Raw genomic sequence first — 17683 nt, 5'->3', positions numbered from 1 at the left:
TGTGGGGTTCTGCATCTATGACAGTGCGAGGGGGAGGTGCACATGTACGGTGGGGTGTGTGGGTGGGAACACACACACACACACACACACACACACACGCTGCCCCTGGCTGCGCGCGTGCAAACACACACACAGGCCAGGACCCACGCTCCCCAGCCTGACGATGCAGCTAGGAGCCATGTGGTACCAGAGCAGGGTGGGGGCAGGAAAAGAGTGAAATGGCTGGGGGTGGGGTGAGGCTGGGCTGCTCAGGTTTGCTGAGAGCTCCCACTGGGTCCTACTGGCCCTGCCTCCTGTCAGCTTTGACAGGCAGCCAGGAGCAAATAAATATTAATTTATTTTTTCAGGAGCCCCGTGGCCCAGATAGAATGGCCTGGTGGGCCAGATCTGGCCCATGGGGTGTATTTTACCTGCCCCTGTGGTAAGCAGTTCCTGCACTGTAACTATGTCTGCCAACATCATGAAACTGGTAAGGGCTGTTGGTTATTCTGAGGCCTGCGAGTGAGGCCCAGGCATCCCAATCAGTGCTGCACAGTGAAACAAGGCAATTGCTGCTAAGACAGTCTTTCTGGTAATCAGTATGCCAGAGCATCAAAAATTGAGGAAGCAGAGCCCTGGGGTAAGGACAGGGCTTTCTGAAGTGTCATGAGTATCAGTTTCTTTCCTTGGTACCTCAACACCAGGTTACTGGCACTGAAGATGAATGGGCTTCATCTAGAACCACTGGGCCTGTGAAGCCTTAGACATAAGGAAGACTTTTTCAGTCAGGATTTGCCCTGGACTTCCCTTTATTTCATGAAAAGGTGATTCCATATCAGTTTGACAGGTCTCAAGATCTGCAAGTTTGGTCTGCTTTTATGTTCCTAGAAGGCATGTCCAAGGCATGCCATAGACTTCCCGAACAGGCAGATCTGAAGTCTCACTTCCATATCCTTGGGGTTTATGAAATGGACATGCAGCAACCACTAGTCTTTTTAACTGGTGCAGACACTAAAACAGGGGTGAGCAATTATTTTGGGTGGAGGGAGGCTTAATAAGTTTTCATGAACTGTCAAGGGCCACATAGGTAGTCTCACCCCTTGACATTTGCCCTGCCCCCGGTCACCACCTTGGGCCCAGAAGTCTCACCCCAAACCCCTTCTCTTTGCCACTGGAAATCCCTCCCTTTGCCCCCTCAGAAATGCTACTTTTGGGAGCGGGGGGTTGCCATCTTAGAACTAGAAAAAAAACAAATCATACATTAAAAATCAAACACCTACTATAACATTATAATTTTATCACAAAAATTATTTTTATCATGATTTGTGCTTGTGTACTGTCTATAGAAGGGACTGCATAATAACTCAGAAATAAAATTCTTAGTCTTGTATATTGTGGGGGGTGGTCTTTGGTAGGGTGTGGAAGTAGGGGTGTGTATGTGTGGTGGGGTGTGGGTATGTGTCTTTGGTAGGGTGTGGGAGGTTGTGAGGGGGTGTGGCTGTGTGTTGGGGGCATAGGGTATATGTGGGAGGGGGGGTTGTGGGGAACCCCCTACACTCCTCCCATGGCACAGCAGCAGCATGTGGAGGCACTCAAGGTATTCATACCTGGCAGGGCGCAGTTTTAGCTAGTGCTGCATATCATGGTGAGGGGCGCAGCCTCCACCATGCAGTTTGTATCACTGCCACTCCCCGCACTTGCCAAGCATGGGAGAGAAGCTCCAGACACTGGAGCTGGCTGCCTTTCCTGCTCCAAAGGGGAAGGCACCTGGGGCTCCCCTCCTGTGCGGCACAAGTGCAAGTGTTGCACTTGTGCAGCAGGGAGTGCTGGCAATACAGACTGCCCAGTGAATGCGGCGCCCCTCACTGTGATGTGCAGAATTGGCCAGAGCTGCACCCTGTCAGGTGTCTGTGCTGGGCACAAGCAACCTTAGCGCTCCCACCTGCCGCTGCTGCCGTTGCCACTGCCTTCCAGATCCCCACCCCCAACCCTCCTCACACTGCCCACCTGAGCCCTGCGCTGCTACCAGACCCTTGGGCACGGAGTCCACACTGCCACCAGCCCCACATTCTGCGCTCCCACCCAGGTGCAGCTCCACCCCTACCCCCACTGCTTCCCTATCTGCTGCCTGGATCCGGCAGGAGACCAGGGAAGTGGGGCAGGTCCTTGGGAGCTGCTGCAGCAGCCGCCGCCACTGCACCACCCAGAAGCTGCGTGCTGGCCAAGCCCTTCTACCCACAAGCATGGGAGCGAAGTACAATAGGGTATGTTTGGGGGTGCAGGTGTGTACACATGGGCGCCTTGCTCCCACCTTTGTGGACAGAAGGGCTTGGTGGGGCACAATTTGTTGCTGGGCGCTGCGAGCCGAATGAAAGTGCTTGGCAGGACATATCTGGCCCGTGGGCTATATTTTGCACGTCCCTGGACTAGAACAATAAGGAAAATGGACAGTCTATTGAATAAGCAGAGATTCAATGAGCTTGGCTTGCTTATCCTCCCAAAATGAAGGCTCAGAGGGAATATGATTGCTATCTAGAAATAACATCAGAAGTAAACACCAGGGATGGCAAAGAACCACATAAGAATGTTGACACCAGAACAAATTAATAAAAACCAGTCAGGAATAAAATTTAGGCTGGAAATTAGAGCTTTTCTAACCCTCAGAGCAGTGAGGCTAGCAAGTTTGGGAAAGGAACCCAACTAGTTTTATTATGGAGCATGAGAAGTTTGCAAACAGGATTTTATTACATAATTGCCTGTAGAAGGAGGGACTGGACTCAGTGACCCAGAAAGACCCTCCCAGTTCCATGTTATTAACTACCAAATCTATCTAAAATACAGTAAAAGCTTTGTTATCCGTATAAATGGGGTAAAGGGGTGCCGGTTATCTAAAAATTCTGGTTATCTGAGAGTTATACGGAAGACAGTGCTATACTTGTAGTGTAAATACTTGATGTGAATGCCGATAGACTCAGCAAAGATTCTGTTGCTGAAGTGAGGATTTGTATTGAGGGATATTGGAAATTCCAGTTAATAGAGTATTCCAGTTAGCAAAATGCCAGTTAACATAGCTTTTACTGTAGTAAAACCAACTGGAGCAACAGCTTCCTGCAGTCTAAACATATATAGCAAACTACTACTTTAACCAGAGAGGTAGATGTGAGCAACTGGAGGTGGAGAAGGTACACACCACTGCTCAGTGCAGAGCAAATAGCTGTAGGGTATATCTGTGATTAGCTATCTAAAAGTCCCCAACTTCAGACACATTTAAGTATATGTACCAACTGAGAAAGTACCTAGCCACAATTGCTCAAAGGGCAAACCACAGCAAATCAGCTCTAGAACCCCATTTGATCTTCATGTGGAAGTTATGTTTCTGCTTGCTCTGGTCCTTGATTAAAATATATGGTCAGGACACAAAAATGTAAGAGGATCCTCTCCCAAAAGAATAACAAAAATAATTAGTCTTCCTTTGATCTGTGGCAACAGTTAGAAATAATTCAGTTCCTTTGTAATGCTTTGAAGAGTTTAGCTATTCTGGCTCTGTTTGTGTAAGTTTCTGGCTCACTGCAGATAGAGTATCTTGTTAAAAAGAATGATGAATATGTTTCAGCTGAGCTTCAATGGAGAAAATTGCTGGAGATAATTGCTTCATATACAGAAGAGCTGCTTGAAATAGAGATAGACCAAGAAAATGTCTGGAAACAAACCTTTTAATTTCAGGAAGGTTATGAAATCTGATGTCAAAACTCATCTGCTCCCTATTTCACAGATATTTAGAGATAGCAAGACATTGTCAAAAAAATTAGAAAGAATATTAAAATGATTAATGCAGCATGCTGCAAGGGTAAACCCAGAACAGTCACTGTGCAAGATGCTCCAGACCCATTCAGCTGTACTTCCTGGACCCTTCAGACCGTATCCACAGGGAATCTAACAGATTCTTCACAGTCAACAATTTGGAAATACATGTGAGGATTCATGAATGAGGGGAAAATAAATGGAGAAGGGTTTACTCAGAAACTCCCTCCTTGGACTTTCCACTGTATCACTCAAATCCAACCTGTTAATAAGATCATCTTTTGCACATTTAGTTTCCTTCCTCCTATCACAGTAAAGTCTCCTAGTTTAGACAGCTTCTACACACAGAAAGTATAACAGGCAGCACTAATGCTCAAGACCCCAGAAAGAGCACCTGTATTGAGCTTTGGTGCTTTAAATAAGCCGTCACTGACACCAGGAGATAAGACACAAATACCAGCATATTTCCTGCTACAGAAATAAGAGTTCACTAGGCACCAAAACAGGAAAGCAGAAACAATAGCAGGCCATTTAAGATTAAAGGTACTGAATCAATCCTTCTGGTCAAGGGAAAGTGCCTGGACAGGAGTGGGCATATTTTGCAGATCAATGCATGACTGTGCAGGTGATGTTGCCAGCAGGGCTTTGACTTCTTTGACCACAGGGTGATGTTCCAAGAAGGACTGCTAGGAAGAGATGGGATCCACTTGACAAAGAGAGGGAAAAACATCTTCACAGATAGGCTCATTAACCTAATGAGCACGACTTTAAACTAGGGTGGGTTGGGGATTGAGACCGAAGCCCTGAGGTAAGTGAGGAAGTGGCTGACCTGAAGGAAATGCAACCAGGAGTGGGCAACAGGGGAGGCTGTTGTGTTTTAAAGAAACCTTACTGAGGGCGCAAAAATAATCAATCCCAACGTGCAGGAAGACTAGCAAATATGGCAGAAGACCAGTGTGGCTTAGCAAGGAACGCTTCAGTAAACTAAACAACAAAAAGGAAGCTTATAAGAAGTGAAAACTTGGACAAAAAACTAGGGAGGAGTATAAGAGTATTACTCAGGCATGCAGGGATGAAGTCAGGAAGGCCAAAGTACAATCAGAGTTGCAGCTAGAAAGGGAAGTGAAGGGTAACAAGAAGGGTTTCTACAAGTATGTCAGTAACAAGAGGAGGATCAGAGAAAGTGTGAGTCCCTTACTGAATGGGGGAGGCAACCTAGTGACAGAGGATGTACAAACAGCTGAAATATTCAATGCCTATTCCACGTCAGTCTTCACAGGCAAAGTAAGCTCCCAGACTATTGCACCTGAAAGCACAGTTTGGGGAGGAAGTGACCAGCCAACTGTGGCAAAAGAACAGATTAGGGACTATTTAGAAAAGCTGAACATATACAAGTCCATGGGGCCAGACAGGATACACCAGAGGGTGCTGAGGGGGTTGGCTGATGTGACTGCAGAGCTGCTGGCCATCATCTTTGAAAACTCACGGGGATTGGGAAAGGTCCCAGATGACTGGAAAAAGGCAAATATAGTGCCCATATTTAAGATCCAGGAAACTACACACTGGTCAGTCAGCTTCACCTCAGTCACTGGAAAAATCATGGAGCAGATCCTTAAGGAATCCATTTCTAAGCACTTGGAGAAGGTGATTAGGAACAGTCAACATGGATTCACCAATGGCAAATTAATGCCTGACTAACCTGGTTGCCTTCTACGATGCGATGACTGACTGTGGATGTGGGAACACCAGTATATATGGTGTCCCTTGACTTTAGCAAGGCTTTTGATATGGTCTCCCACAACATTCTTGCAGGCAAGCTAAGGAAGTATGGGTTGGATGAATGAATTGTAAGGTGGACAGAAAACTAGCTGGTCCATCAGACTCAGAGGGTAGTAGTCAATGAAATTCTATGTCTAGATGGCAGCCAGTATCAAGTGGATTTTTTTCAATATCTTCATCAATGACCTGGAAGATGGCATAGAGTGCATCTTCAGCAAGTCTGCAGATGGCACCAAGCTGGGAGATGTAATAAATACGCTGGAGGGTAGGGCTAGGATTCAGAGAGATCTAGACAAATTGGGGGACTGAACCAAAAGAAATCTCATGCGGTTCAATACAGACAAGTGCAAAGTCCTGCACTTCAAACAGAACAATCCCATGCACCAGTATAGGCTGGGAACTGACGGGCTAGGCAGAAGCTCTGGAGAAAAGGACCTGAGGGGTTACAATGGACAAGAACCTGAATAGAAGCCAACAATGTGCCCTTGTTGTGAAGAAGGCTAATAGCATACTGGGCTGTATTGGTAGGAGTGTTGCCAGCAGATTGAGTTAAATGATTATTCCCCATCTAGTCAGCACTGGTGAAGCCGCATCTGGAGTCCTATGTCTGGTTTTGGGCCCCTCACTACAGAAAGAATGTAGACGGGCTGCAGAGTCCAGTGAACAGCAATGAAAACAGTCTTGGGCACATGACTTTTGATGAGAGGTTGAAGGAACTGAGCTTTTTTAGTCTGCAAAAGAGAAGATTTAGGTGAGATTTAATAGCAGCCTTCAATTACCTGAAGCGGGGTTTGAAAGAGGATGGAGCTAGACTGTTCTCAGGTGGTGGCAGATGACAGAACAAGGAGCAACAGTCTCAAGTTGCATCAAGAAGTTTAGGTTACATATTAGGAAAAACTCTCTCACTAGGAAGGTAGTGAAGCACTGGAACAGGTTACCCAGAGCAGTGGAGGAATCTCCATCCCTCAAGGTTTTAAAGACCTGGCTAGACAAAACTTTGACTGGGATGATCTAGTTGGGGATGGCCCTGCTTTGAGCAGGGGGTTGGACTCGATGACCCCCTGAGGTCCCTTCTAACCATCATTTTCTATCATTCATGAAACATGCTTTCTCCTTGCAATCTCAGCTGTGTCAGCCCCCACCTTCTCAAAGACAAGTCTGTGGGAGGGAAGGGGCATGGGGGGGCCTCCAATCGAGTCCCCCACTGTGAGGGAAGGAGGGGAGCGGAGGCAGGCACAGGCCAGCTGGAGTGGGGCAGAGCACAGGATGGAACCATGGGCAGCTTGTCCAGGGGGCATGGTGGGTAAGGAGGGAGGAGGGTGGCTGCCACTGCTATGCGCTTTCCCCAGGGTAGGCACAGGGTACATGTGCTCCCTGGATCTGTGTTTAGGGTGAAGGTAGGGCTGTTCAGGGCCAGGGGCTGTGCTGGCCTCTTTCTGGAAGGGGCTGGGCTGGGCCGGGGCTATGTTTGGGGTATGCAGGCAGGTGGTGCTGGGAATGGAGGCTATAGGGTGGGCAAAGCCCCCCCCAAATTCCCTGTAGTTCCCCACTCCCAGCAGAACCACTGCCCACCAAACCAACCCCCACCCCCAGGAAAAAGTCAGTGCAGCCCCTCACCCTGTGCATAGATCCAGGGCTCACATGCTCCCTGTGCCTCCCCCGGGGAGTTGCGCAGCAGCGGAAGCTGCCACCCCACTCTCCACTAGGGGTGTATCAATAGAGATTTTTGGGGCCAATACCGATAGCTGATTTTTAAGGAGTCATATCAACCGATACTGATCTGCAGCCTGGCAGCTTGAAGAGCAGTGTCCAGCAGTTAAGTCTGTTGTGGTGGAAGGGGACAGGGAAGGGGAAGGGAAGGGGCAGATTGAGGTCCCTGCGGTGAGGGACAGAGTGGCGTTGGGGCTAGGGTTATGGCCAGGGATAAGGCTGGGGCTGAGGCAGGGCATGGGATGGAGCTGCAGCTCATCCGGGAGGTGCGGGGAGGGGGCAGCTCCTGCCGCTGCGCACACCCCAGAATGGCATAGAGGGCCGGTGCTCGCTGGATGTGTGGGGTGGGGTGAGCTGCAGCTGTGGGTTGGGGTGGCACTGGGCTCTTCCTAGTGGGGGTTGGGTCAGGCTGCACTTTGGGTGGGCTGCAGCCACCCCAAAATTCACCATAGCCCCTCCCAAATGTCCCTCCTACCACTACTGCCTACCCTGAGCACAATTTGGCCTAAGCCCTGCCCACAGCTGCAGCCTGCCCCACCCCACACAGATACAGGGGGCACCCTCCACCCATGTGCTCCCAGGGTGCATGAAGCGGTGGGAGTGGCCCCCCCTTCCCCCTCCCCCAGTGAGCTGTGGCTCTCTCCTGCACCCCGCCCTGGCCGGGCATCTCCTGCCCCAGTCCCAGCCACACTCCCTCCCTCACTGCAGGAGCCTTGATCTGCCCCCCCCTGCTTCCACCACAACAGACTTACCAGCTGGATGCAGCTCACCATGCTGCTGAGCTGTGCTCCTCGCTGCCTACATGCTGCGTTGCAGGTGCACGCATGCATCGGGCATTTATCGGCCAAATTATCAGCCACAATAGGCCGATTTCCGATTGTCAGTTTTCTTTATATTGGTGCCCATCTGGTATTGGACCAATCTATTGGTCCACCTCTACTCTCCACCCCCTGGATGAACCACCCGTAGCTTGGTCTTGCACCCCACCCTGCCCCAGCTGGAAACTATAGGCCCATAAGCCTCACATCAGTCTTGGGGAAAATCCTTGAAAAAATTATCAAGGAGCACATCTGTGAGGGGCAAGCAGGATAGATCATGCCCAGGGGAAATGAACATGGGTTCATCAAAGGCAGGTCCTGCCAGACCAACCTGATGGCCTTTTACGACCAGGTAACTAAATCCCTGGATGACTGTGTTGCCATGGACATAGTCTTTCTGGACTTTAAGAAGGCCTTTGACCCGTCTCTCACCCCACTCTCATTAATAAATTGAGCGAGTGTGGCATTGATACCTACACAGTTGGATCGGTCAAAAAATTGTCTGATGGGGCACATCCAGAGAGTGGTGGTGGGGGTCAAACTTGACCTGGCGGGATGTGAGCAGTGGGGTCCCTCAGGGCTTGGTCCTGGGGCCTACACTGTTCAACATCTTCATCAGCAATTTGGACAAGGGGGTGGAAAACATGTTGTCCAAGTTTGCTGATGACACCAAGATGTGGGGTGTAGGTAGGCATGCTTGAAGGGAGAGAGAGGCTGCAATTAGATTTAGACAGACTACAGAAGTGGGCAGATGGTAACAGGATGGGGTTCAATGTAGATAAATGCAGGGTGCTGCACCTGGGGAGAAGGAATCCACAGCATACCTACAGGCTGGGGAGCTCCCCCCTTGTGACCACAGAGGCAGAAAGGGATCTTGGAGTCATTATTGACTCCAAGATGAACATGAGCTGCCAATGCCAGACCACAGCCAGCAGAGTCAACCGCACCTTGTCGTGCATCCAAAGATGCATCTCAAGCAGGTCCAGAGAGGTGATACTCCACCTGTATGCGACATTGGTCAGGCCACAATTGGAGTACTGTGTCCAGTTCTGGGCACTGCACTTTAAGGAGGATGTGGCCTACCTTGAGAGGGTTCAGAGGAGGGCCACCCTCTTGGTTGGAGGGCAACAGGGCAGGCCCTGTGAGGAGAGGCTGAGGGACCTGAACCTGTTCAGCCTAAGCAAGTGGAGGCTGAGGGGGCAATTGGTGGCTGCCTAAAAACTCATTAGGGAAGATCAGCAGCAAATATAAAGGGTCCTATTCCCCCCAGCAGCACCTGGAGTGACAAGGAACAATGGCCAGAAGCTGCTGAAGAACAGATTCAGGTTAGAGATTAGGAGGCACTATTTCACCGTTAGGGTGGCTATGATCTGGAACCAACTTCCTAGGGAAGTGGACCTCACTCCTACCTTGGGTAAATTCAGAAAGGAGGTTGGACGAACACCTGTCTGGAGTCATGTGATCCCAGCGTGTGCTCCTGCCAGTGGCGGGGGGTCAGACTAGATGATCTGTTCAGGTCCCTTCTGACCCCAAACTACTACTACTATCTTTTATTAGACCAACTAAATAGTTGGAACTATTATTCTTTGCAAGCTTTCAAGCACAAACACCCTTCTTCAGGCATGGGAAGAGTCTGCTGGTGTTTGTGTGCTCTCCTGGGTGGAACAGACGCACTCAGGAGAGCTCACAAACACCAGCACTCTCCCTATGCCTGAAGAAGGGTGTTTGTGCCTGAAAGCTTATAAAGAACATTTTCCCCAACTATTTAGCTGGTCTAATAAAAGAAACATTTTGGGGCACTTGGAGAGCAGCAAAAAGGCTAGGATGTCTGTTTACTTACAACTTATGCTGCCATAATTTTTTTGTGGCAGCACAAGGACTATATCTATTTGTACTTTAAGTTACCTAGTCATATCACCAGAATAGGATGGATTCTGCTTCCTAGTTTCAACTGAGGTACATCTGTAGGCTCTTAGAACAGCCTTTATCCATTGAAAAGATGGCACCATTTCAGTTATGGATGATAAAATAGAAATTATGAGGTGATTTCAAACCCTCTGGGATAAAAAAGTGGCATACAGATACAGGAACTCCTCACTTATCATCCTGGTTAACGTTTCATTATTATGTTGCTGACCTATTAGAGAACATATTAATTTAAAGTTATGCAACGTTTGGTTACAACATTGCAGGGAACTGGGAGGGAGCAGAAGGAAGACAGTGAGACCAGGGGGCACCACGAGGGGGCTGTGGCCCTGCCTCTCACTGCTGATTGGTGGCAAGGGATGCCTGTCATATGGCTCCATCCCTCACCACTGATTGGCTGGAGGGCTGCTCGTCATGTGGCAAAGGACCCTCAGCTCCTTTCATCCTCACCACTGCTTGTTGGCAAGGGATGGGGCCACATGACAGGTAGCCCTCGCACCCAATCAGTGGCAAGGGGCTGAGGCAGCAGTCATCTTGCTGGCAGTTCTTCGAGTATGCATCATCTTTTCAGTAAATTTCCGCCCCCTCCCCCCCCTCAAGTGGATTTCATGGGTATTATCTGATTTCACAAAATCTGTGAAATCATGACTTTGGTAGATCCCTATTTATAATTAAATAAGTTCGTAATAGGAAATGCTAGATAACCTTAATTATCAGTAGCAAATACAATACCATTTAGAATGTTGCGTTATAGTACTAGCAACTAATACAGGAACAAGATAATAGCTTCACATTGAAATCTATGAGCATTTTTCTATAGTCCAAACAACTTTTGCTCTGACTCCAAGAAGAAAACACCGTACCTAGGGCTTTCACAGCAATCTGCCGAGTTAGTGGTGGAGGAATGTTGATGCAAACCAGATCTACATCCTGATGCAGCAAGACATCATCAGTCCGACTTGTGTAGAAGGAAATGTTCATTTCCTCTGCCAGCTGCTTTGCTTCTTCTTCAGTCTTCCCCCAAAGTGCTTCAATGGAGAAACCTTCAGCTCTTAGCAAAGGTACCAGTACTCGGGCAGTGCTGCCAGTCCCAAAAACACCCACTCCAGGTAGCATTTTCATTGTGTTTATTCAGGCATTAGTGTCCACATGCAGACCACAAACAGAAGGTCAAGCTCCTCAGTGCTCCATTTCAACCACAGCTTCTAAAACAAAGGTTAATAATGGACATTAGCAAAGAGTATGTTTCCACATCCAAAGAATGTTACTAAACACCACCCTCTCTACCACTGTAGTGTCTTAACTAGACATTTTCAAATACTCACGATATGAACTAAACATAAGACAGAGCAGTAAAAGCAGAGCATGCTAGAAGATCTATAGATGCCCTTGTGTTTGATGCAAATGTGCATTGCTAGAGGCTATATGTCTTTGAAAATGGCCCTCCATCTTGATTTGGAAGGGAGCCAATTGAGCAAGTTTAGACATTGGTTTTCAGCATCAAAGCAGGCCGCTAGGACCACAAAAAAGTTAACACTTTTTCTGAATAAGACACTTCCCAAATAGTTATCTTGTATAACGTCAGACTGGGTCTCTCTATGATGGTCAAACTAATGGATAATCTCTATTCCTGAGATCTACCTATGGCAAAATACTTCACACCAAAACTGACTTCTGACAATGTTCATTCTTAAACTTTTACATTACCCATGACCATCTCTTAAATTTGCTCCAGTGTCATTGGTAACATGGTATATTAAATTTTAGGTTTATTAGAACATAGAGAATATTTTATTCAATATACTTTCCATAATTTTTTTTTAAGTATTTATTTGCAAAGACTGCATGACTTTTTTTTTTTTTTTTAAACAGATTTTTTTATTCACACACTTAATCTGCTGGGGTACAAGTAGTTAAAAAACAGGAGAAACAAGTCGTATACTATTATTGATTAAACATTTATTTTAATTACAAAAATTAATATTACTGATTCACTAAATACATGTGAATCATTAAATATTAAATATTAAAATATTAAATATGTGTTTAATAAAATCCAAACTCTTCATCTTCAGTGCTGGAAACAGTTCCATTTTATGAACAGCAACAACCTACTTCTAGGGATCTACCGAATTTGCGATTTTGCCTATGAAATCTGCAGGGGGGGGGAGGAGGGGAGGAACTTACCAAAATGAAAAGCCATCTCCTCAGAGAGAGACAGCAGCCCTCAGCACACTGCAGCAGTGGGGAAGGGGAAAAGAGGAGCTGCCCACTCAAAGGGCTGTGGGCAAGATGGCTGTTGTCTCTGCCCCTGCCCACTGATTGGCTGTGAGGGCTGCCACTCATGTGGCCCCACCCCTCCCCACCAATCAGCAGTGAGGGGCAGGGCTGCACGATGGAGAGTCCTGGCAGGCAATTAGTGGCAAGGGATGGGGCCACAACAGGCAGCCCCCACAGCTAATCAACAGTGAGGGGCGGGGCCACTCAGTCAATAAGAGGTGGAGGGAGGCACCATGCTCCGCCTGTGAAATGGCTGCTTAGCTTGCATCCTGCCTGTGAAATTGGGGGCAGCCTCTGCATATTAGGTAGGTACCTACCTATTTCATACAAGGTTGCCACATTTTAATTTCTTCACATACACTGTAGCTTAAGTTTTCCATTGCTATATCTTAACAGAATATTAATACATTAACCATAAACAATACATTTGATCACCATTTTTTTCTTTTTTGCCAACTCCTCATGAACTGACATCTGCTTTCTAAGAGGCAATTACTGGCAATGTACCAATCAATGGGTTTACTCTTTAGGGACTTGCCTTCACAGCTAAAAGAAAGAAAAAAGACTTTTCCATCAAGATAACGGTAGATCACTAAATTTACTACTTGGTAAAGCTATTACAGTGCCTTGTCTTCATGATTTTTCTACCTTGGACAGTTTATAGACATTAACTAATCTTAAGTAAAAAAAAAAAAAAAAAAAGGGCTTGAAGAAATCACTTCAGCTGTGAATAAGTCCTTTGAACTTTTATCTTGTGGCCCTATTTAAGCAACACAGCTTTTTTTGTACAAGTTGTAAGTGTGACTTTTTTAAAGTCAAAGCAGAAGCAAACCTAGAAACTGATGATCTTCCCAAACTCTCTTTTGTAGCTATATTTTTATTAAATTATGTAAGCATACTGAAAAATACATAAGACTTGCCTAAACGGAACAAATATTTATTGACAGATAGTCTGCAACCTTTACTCACATTGACTAACATCTTATTCCTTACATATTCCCAACAAAAGCAATGGGATTGTGTGTAGAAAGTTCTTTTACAGGTTTCCCTCACTTTATGCGGGTTCTGTATGTGCAAATTCACTCTTATGCAATGACTCTTTTTATGCCAAAAATTTGTTATATGAGAGGTAAATTCACTCTTATGCAATCTGTGTGGTAGAGGTCTGCAGTCAGCTGCTTTGTGCGGTGCATCGTGGGAGTGATGCGCACCAAAATATAGTCTCCTTTGTGGATTTCTGCTCCTTGCCCACTGTCTGCAACACCTGTTTCTGTAGTTGCCATCCCCATTATGGTAACATTCACAGTCACCCTGTACTTGTGTGTACTGCCTGCTGTTGGCGAGTACCAAAACTGTCTTGTAAAAGTGGTAGAAATGGGTCTGGGGGTCAGTACAGTTGAGGTCCTGGAACGTATCCCTATTTGTTACATTGTAAAGTGGGCTCCCTTTATGCGAATTTGAGTTATGCGCCATTTTCCAGGAATGCATGTACAGCATAAAGTGAGGGAAACCTGTACATCTCGGGCTGGCAACTTATGGCCCACAGGCCATAACAACCATTGGCTCTGACCCACAAAGTTGGAGGGCTTTGGTGGCATTCTAGTGACAGATGGCTTCAACTGTACCATGGCCACAAGAAGCAGGCTTGGCAATGACAGCAGCTGAGTCGTGTACCAGACTCCCTCAGACCTCAGCAGGTTTATTCCAATCTTCTGCTAAAAGAAAAACCATAAAACAAACTGCTGTCAACTACTGTTCTGTATAGTGTAAGGAAGGCTATCAATTATGCCTCTATTGTCGTTATCTGAATTTCAAGAAACTTCCTTTACAGAAAAATTCTAACTTGAGACCACTTCCTTTGATCCCCATGCTACTGCATTAAACTTAAGAACCTACTCAAATCATGATTTTGCAGAAATCACGAAATTGGGTGGTATCTGCAAAACACCGGGGGGGGGCAGCAGCAGACTTATTAAAAATAAAATGCTGGCTTCCCAGTGGGAGCCAGCAGTCCTCCCAGCCACACAGCCTGCCAAGGGGTAAGGGAAGAGGGGGCCTGCTGGCATGAAGGGGAGCAGGCAAGATGGCTGCTGCCCCCACCCTTTGCTGCTGATGGGCTGAGCAGGCTGCCTGTCATGTGGCTTGCTCCTCTCCACCACTTGATGGCAAGGGACATGGCTGCATGACAGGCAGCCTTTCCACTAACCAGCGGTAGGGGGGGCCAATGGGGCATTGCAGCCAGAAGCATGTCCCATTGTGATAAGCCTGTGAAAATGGTGGCCAGCCCTGTGATCTGCCCAGGAAATCAGTTGCCTGCCTTCAAGTTGAGTAGGCCCCTAATTATACTTGTTACTACATCAAATCCATTTAGTTCACCTGTCTGTTATTGTGATTTCTTTTCAATATAGATTTACTAATTTACAACATTCTTGGCTTTCGAAGTTAAGATAAGTGTGTATTTGTGTTTCTCTTATCAATACAATTCATTACAGCCAGCTTCTCTCTTTACAGTTTGTTTAGAAATCTTTCCTTTTTTAAACAAAAACAAAAAAGCAAACAACATGTCTCTCCTTTTACTGTTAAGCTAGGGAGACAAAGACTCAGAAGTCAAAGAGGAAGCCTTCTATATCATCTCTGTAATTGACTCTACAGGAGCCAATGGAAAACTGTTCCCAAGTCACAAAAAGAAATATGGTTTCTCTCATTTTACAAAATTATCCCAGTGTCCACTTAACTAAGTTCCTAAAGGTTATTTGGCTTTATAAAAAGGAATATTTAAGTTCACTTTTCAATTTTCAAAGAGCAAAAGAGATCTTACTTCTAGGAAGAAAACAGAGGTTTTCAAAAACATTATTGCCAGAGCTTAACAATACCAACAGGTCAAACAGCAATATTATATTGTGGTCTTGGGGAAAAAAACGAACAAACTATTCTATCACCAACAAAAAAAACAGTCTTTTTGGTAAGAGATTGAGTAAAGCACCACTTACAATATATGGTACAGACCTTCCCTCCTAAAAAAAAAAAAAAAATTATGCTGTAAGTTACAATATATTTAGGAAAGTAAAAGAGAAAGGTATTGTAGTTTTATGATGTATGATAACATGTAAATGAGTCAATCCATTAAGACGTCAAAGTTCTTGTATGTTATTATTTCATAGATTTCATAGACATTTGGGCTGGAAGGGACCTCAGAAGATCAGGAAGTCAGCTGGGGTCATAGGATCCCAGCAAGATAAGCATCCAATTTGCTCTTGAAGGTGTTCAATGTAGGTGCTTGAACCACCTCCGATGGCAGGCTGTTCCAGCCCTTGGGGGCTCGGACAGTAAAGAAATTCTTCCTTATGTCCAGCCTGAAACGGTCTTGTAGTAGTTTGTGACTGTTCAACCTCGTCATCCCTTGGGGCGCTGTGGTGAACAAACGTTCCCCCAGATCCTGGTGGTCAACCTGATAAACTTATAAGAGCCTAGGGGGACCCCACTGGTCGCAGGACACCATGATGAGTGACTTCCATCAATTACTACCCTCTGGGTCCGACCACGGAGCCAATTTCCCAGCCAGAGGATCGTGGTGGACCCAAGGCCACAATTGGCCAGTTTCACCACGAGGTGATCATGGGATACCAGATCAAAAGCTTTTTTGAAGTCAAGATATATGACATAAATCTCTTCTTCCTTGTCCAGGTGATAGGTCACCTGGTCTTAAAAGGAAATGAGATTGGTCATTATGCAACACTTAAGCTCTTCAGGGTAGGAACTGGGTAGCTATACAAGATTACATATCAGAGGTGGGTAATTATTTCAGCTGGTGGGCTGCTTAATGACTTCTGAGCTGTCAAAGGCTGCAAAGGTAGCCCAGACCCTTGACAGGTGCCCTGATCCCTGATTGCCATCTTGGGATCAGAAGTCCCACCCCTAACCCCTGACCCTTTGCCACCAGACATCTCCCTGCCCCTGGAAATCCCCGTGCCACTGGACATCCCCCTGCCTCCTTTTGGTGGGGCAGGGGAAGGAGAGTTGCCATCTTGGAACTGGAAAAAAACCAAGTCATATACTAAAAATCATACATCTACTATAACATTTTAAAGTCTTATTTCAAAAAATGTGTGTGTCCTGATTTACGTGCGTTTGCATAGTGCACAGGTTTTCAACCTTTTTTTTAGCCTAAGTACCCCTGGTGTCTGGATGCCGAGTAGGGAAGGGGGAGTGGAGGGAGGTGGTAGTAGGCGGCCAGAGGCCGAGCAGGGGGTGGGGGGTAGCATGCAGCTAGACACAGAGAGGGGAGGTGGGGACAGTGCATAGGTGGGTGGGGACAGTGCTGCTGACTCCCAGGAGCAGGATGGAGAAAGCCCACCAGGCTGGTGTGGTGACAGCAGTCGCCGCATGTGAGCTTCCCCACCCCGCAGAGGGGCGCTGGTGCCCTAGCCCTGCCCCTGGAGGCGTCATTGCTCTGTCCCCATCCTCCCATGTGTACCCCCTAGGACTGGTCCAAGTACCCCCGGTTGACAACCCCTAGTACAGTGTATAGAGGTGATTGCGTATTACCTCAAAATAAAATCCTACTCTTACACATTGTGTGAAGGCAGATAGATGTGGGGGTGTGTGCAGGATTTGTGGAGGAGAGTGTAGGAGTGCATGTGGTTAGGTGGGGTGTGTGGGTTGGTGTGGGACCCCCCTCCGTGGTGCATAGCCTTTCTCTGGTGGCACAAGCAGCAAACCCTCAGGGCATTCCTGGCCCACTCCAGGTAGAGCCCCCCGGTGGTGCACAGCTCCAGATGAATCCAGGGAGCTGAATGTGGCAGCACAGAGCTAGCCCGGCCCAGCCAGATGGCACAGGGTTCCCAGCTGCAATGCTAGAACCCGCACGTAGCAGCATGAAGCCAGCCTGGCCCGGTGGCACGCAGTTCCCAGCTGCAATGCTGTGACCTGCACATGGCAGCATGGAGCCAGCCCAGCCTGAGTCAATGGCACATAACTCCCAGCATTGGGCTGGGCCAGTTCTGTGCCTCCATGTGGGGCCCATGGCACTGCAGTGGGGAGTTGCACATGGAGGCACAGAGCCTGCCAGGCTCAGCCCGATGGTGCACGGTTCCCCTCAATATGCACATGGTGGCATGGAGCCAGCCTGGCCCGGCAGTGCTTGCTTCCCAGCTGGAGTGCCAAGAGCTGTGGGGAGTCCCACGTCATCAGGCTAAGCCAGTTCCATGCCTCTGTGTGGGGCTCCTAGCATCAGCCTGATGGTGTTTGGCTTCTGCCAAGAGTCCCACAAGCTGCATGGAGCAGGGCAATCACCTGCATTCCCCCACCGCCCCAACTTTCTCCCCACAGGAGTCCCTGGGGCCCTTCTTCCCTGAAGCTCTGCTCTCAGATGGAGGGAGGGCTGGGGAACA

General features: G+C 47.4%; 1 protein-coding gene across 1 annotated transcript in view; it reads right to left on the bottom strand.

Annotated features, from left to right (window-relative positions):
- GFOD2 (glucose-fructose oxidoreductase domain containing 2) overlaps nt 1-17683 on the bottom strand; it is a 67629-nt gene that overhangs the window by 14943 nt on the left and 35003 nt on the right. The window contains exon 2 of the mRNA XM_019535534.1: nt 10877-11218. Within this exon, the coding sequence (XP_019391079.1) occupies nt 10877-11135 (259 nt within the window). The 5' untranslated portion in view covers nt 11136-11218. The remainder of the gene's footprint in view (nt 1-10876; nt 11219-17683) is intronic.

Source organism: Crocodylus porosus, unplaced genomic scaffold, assembly GCF_001723895.1.
Source record: "Crocodylus porosus isolate Cpor-Errol unplaced genomic scaffold, CroPor_comp1, whole genome shotgun sequence".
NCBI classification, from domain to species: Eukaryota; Metazoa; Chordata; order Crocodylia; family Crocodylidae; genus Crocodylus; species Crocodylus porosus.
Note: the sequence above shows the minus strand (reverse complement) of the source record. Positions and strands in the feature narration are given on the sequence as shown.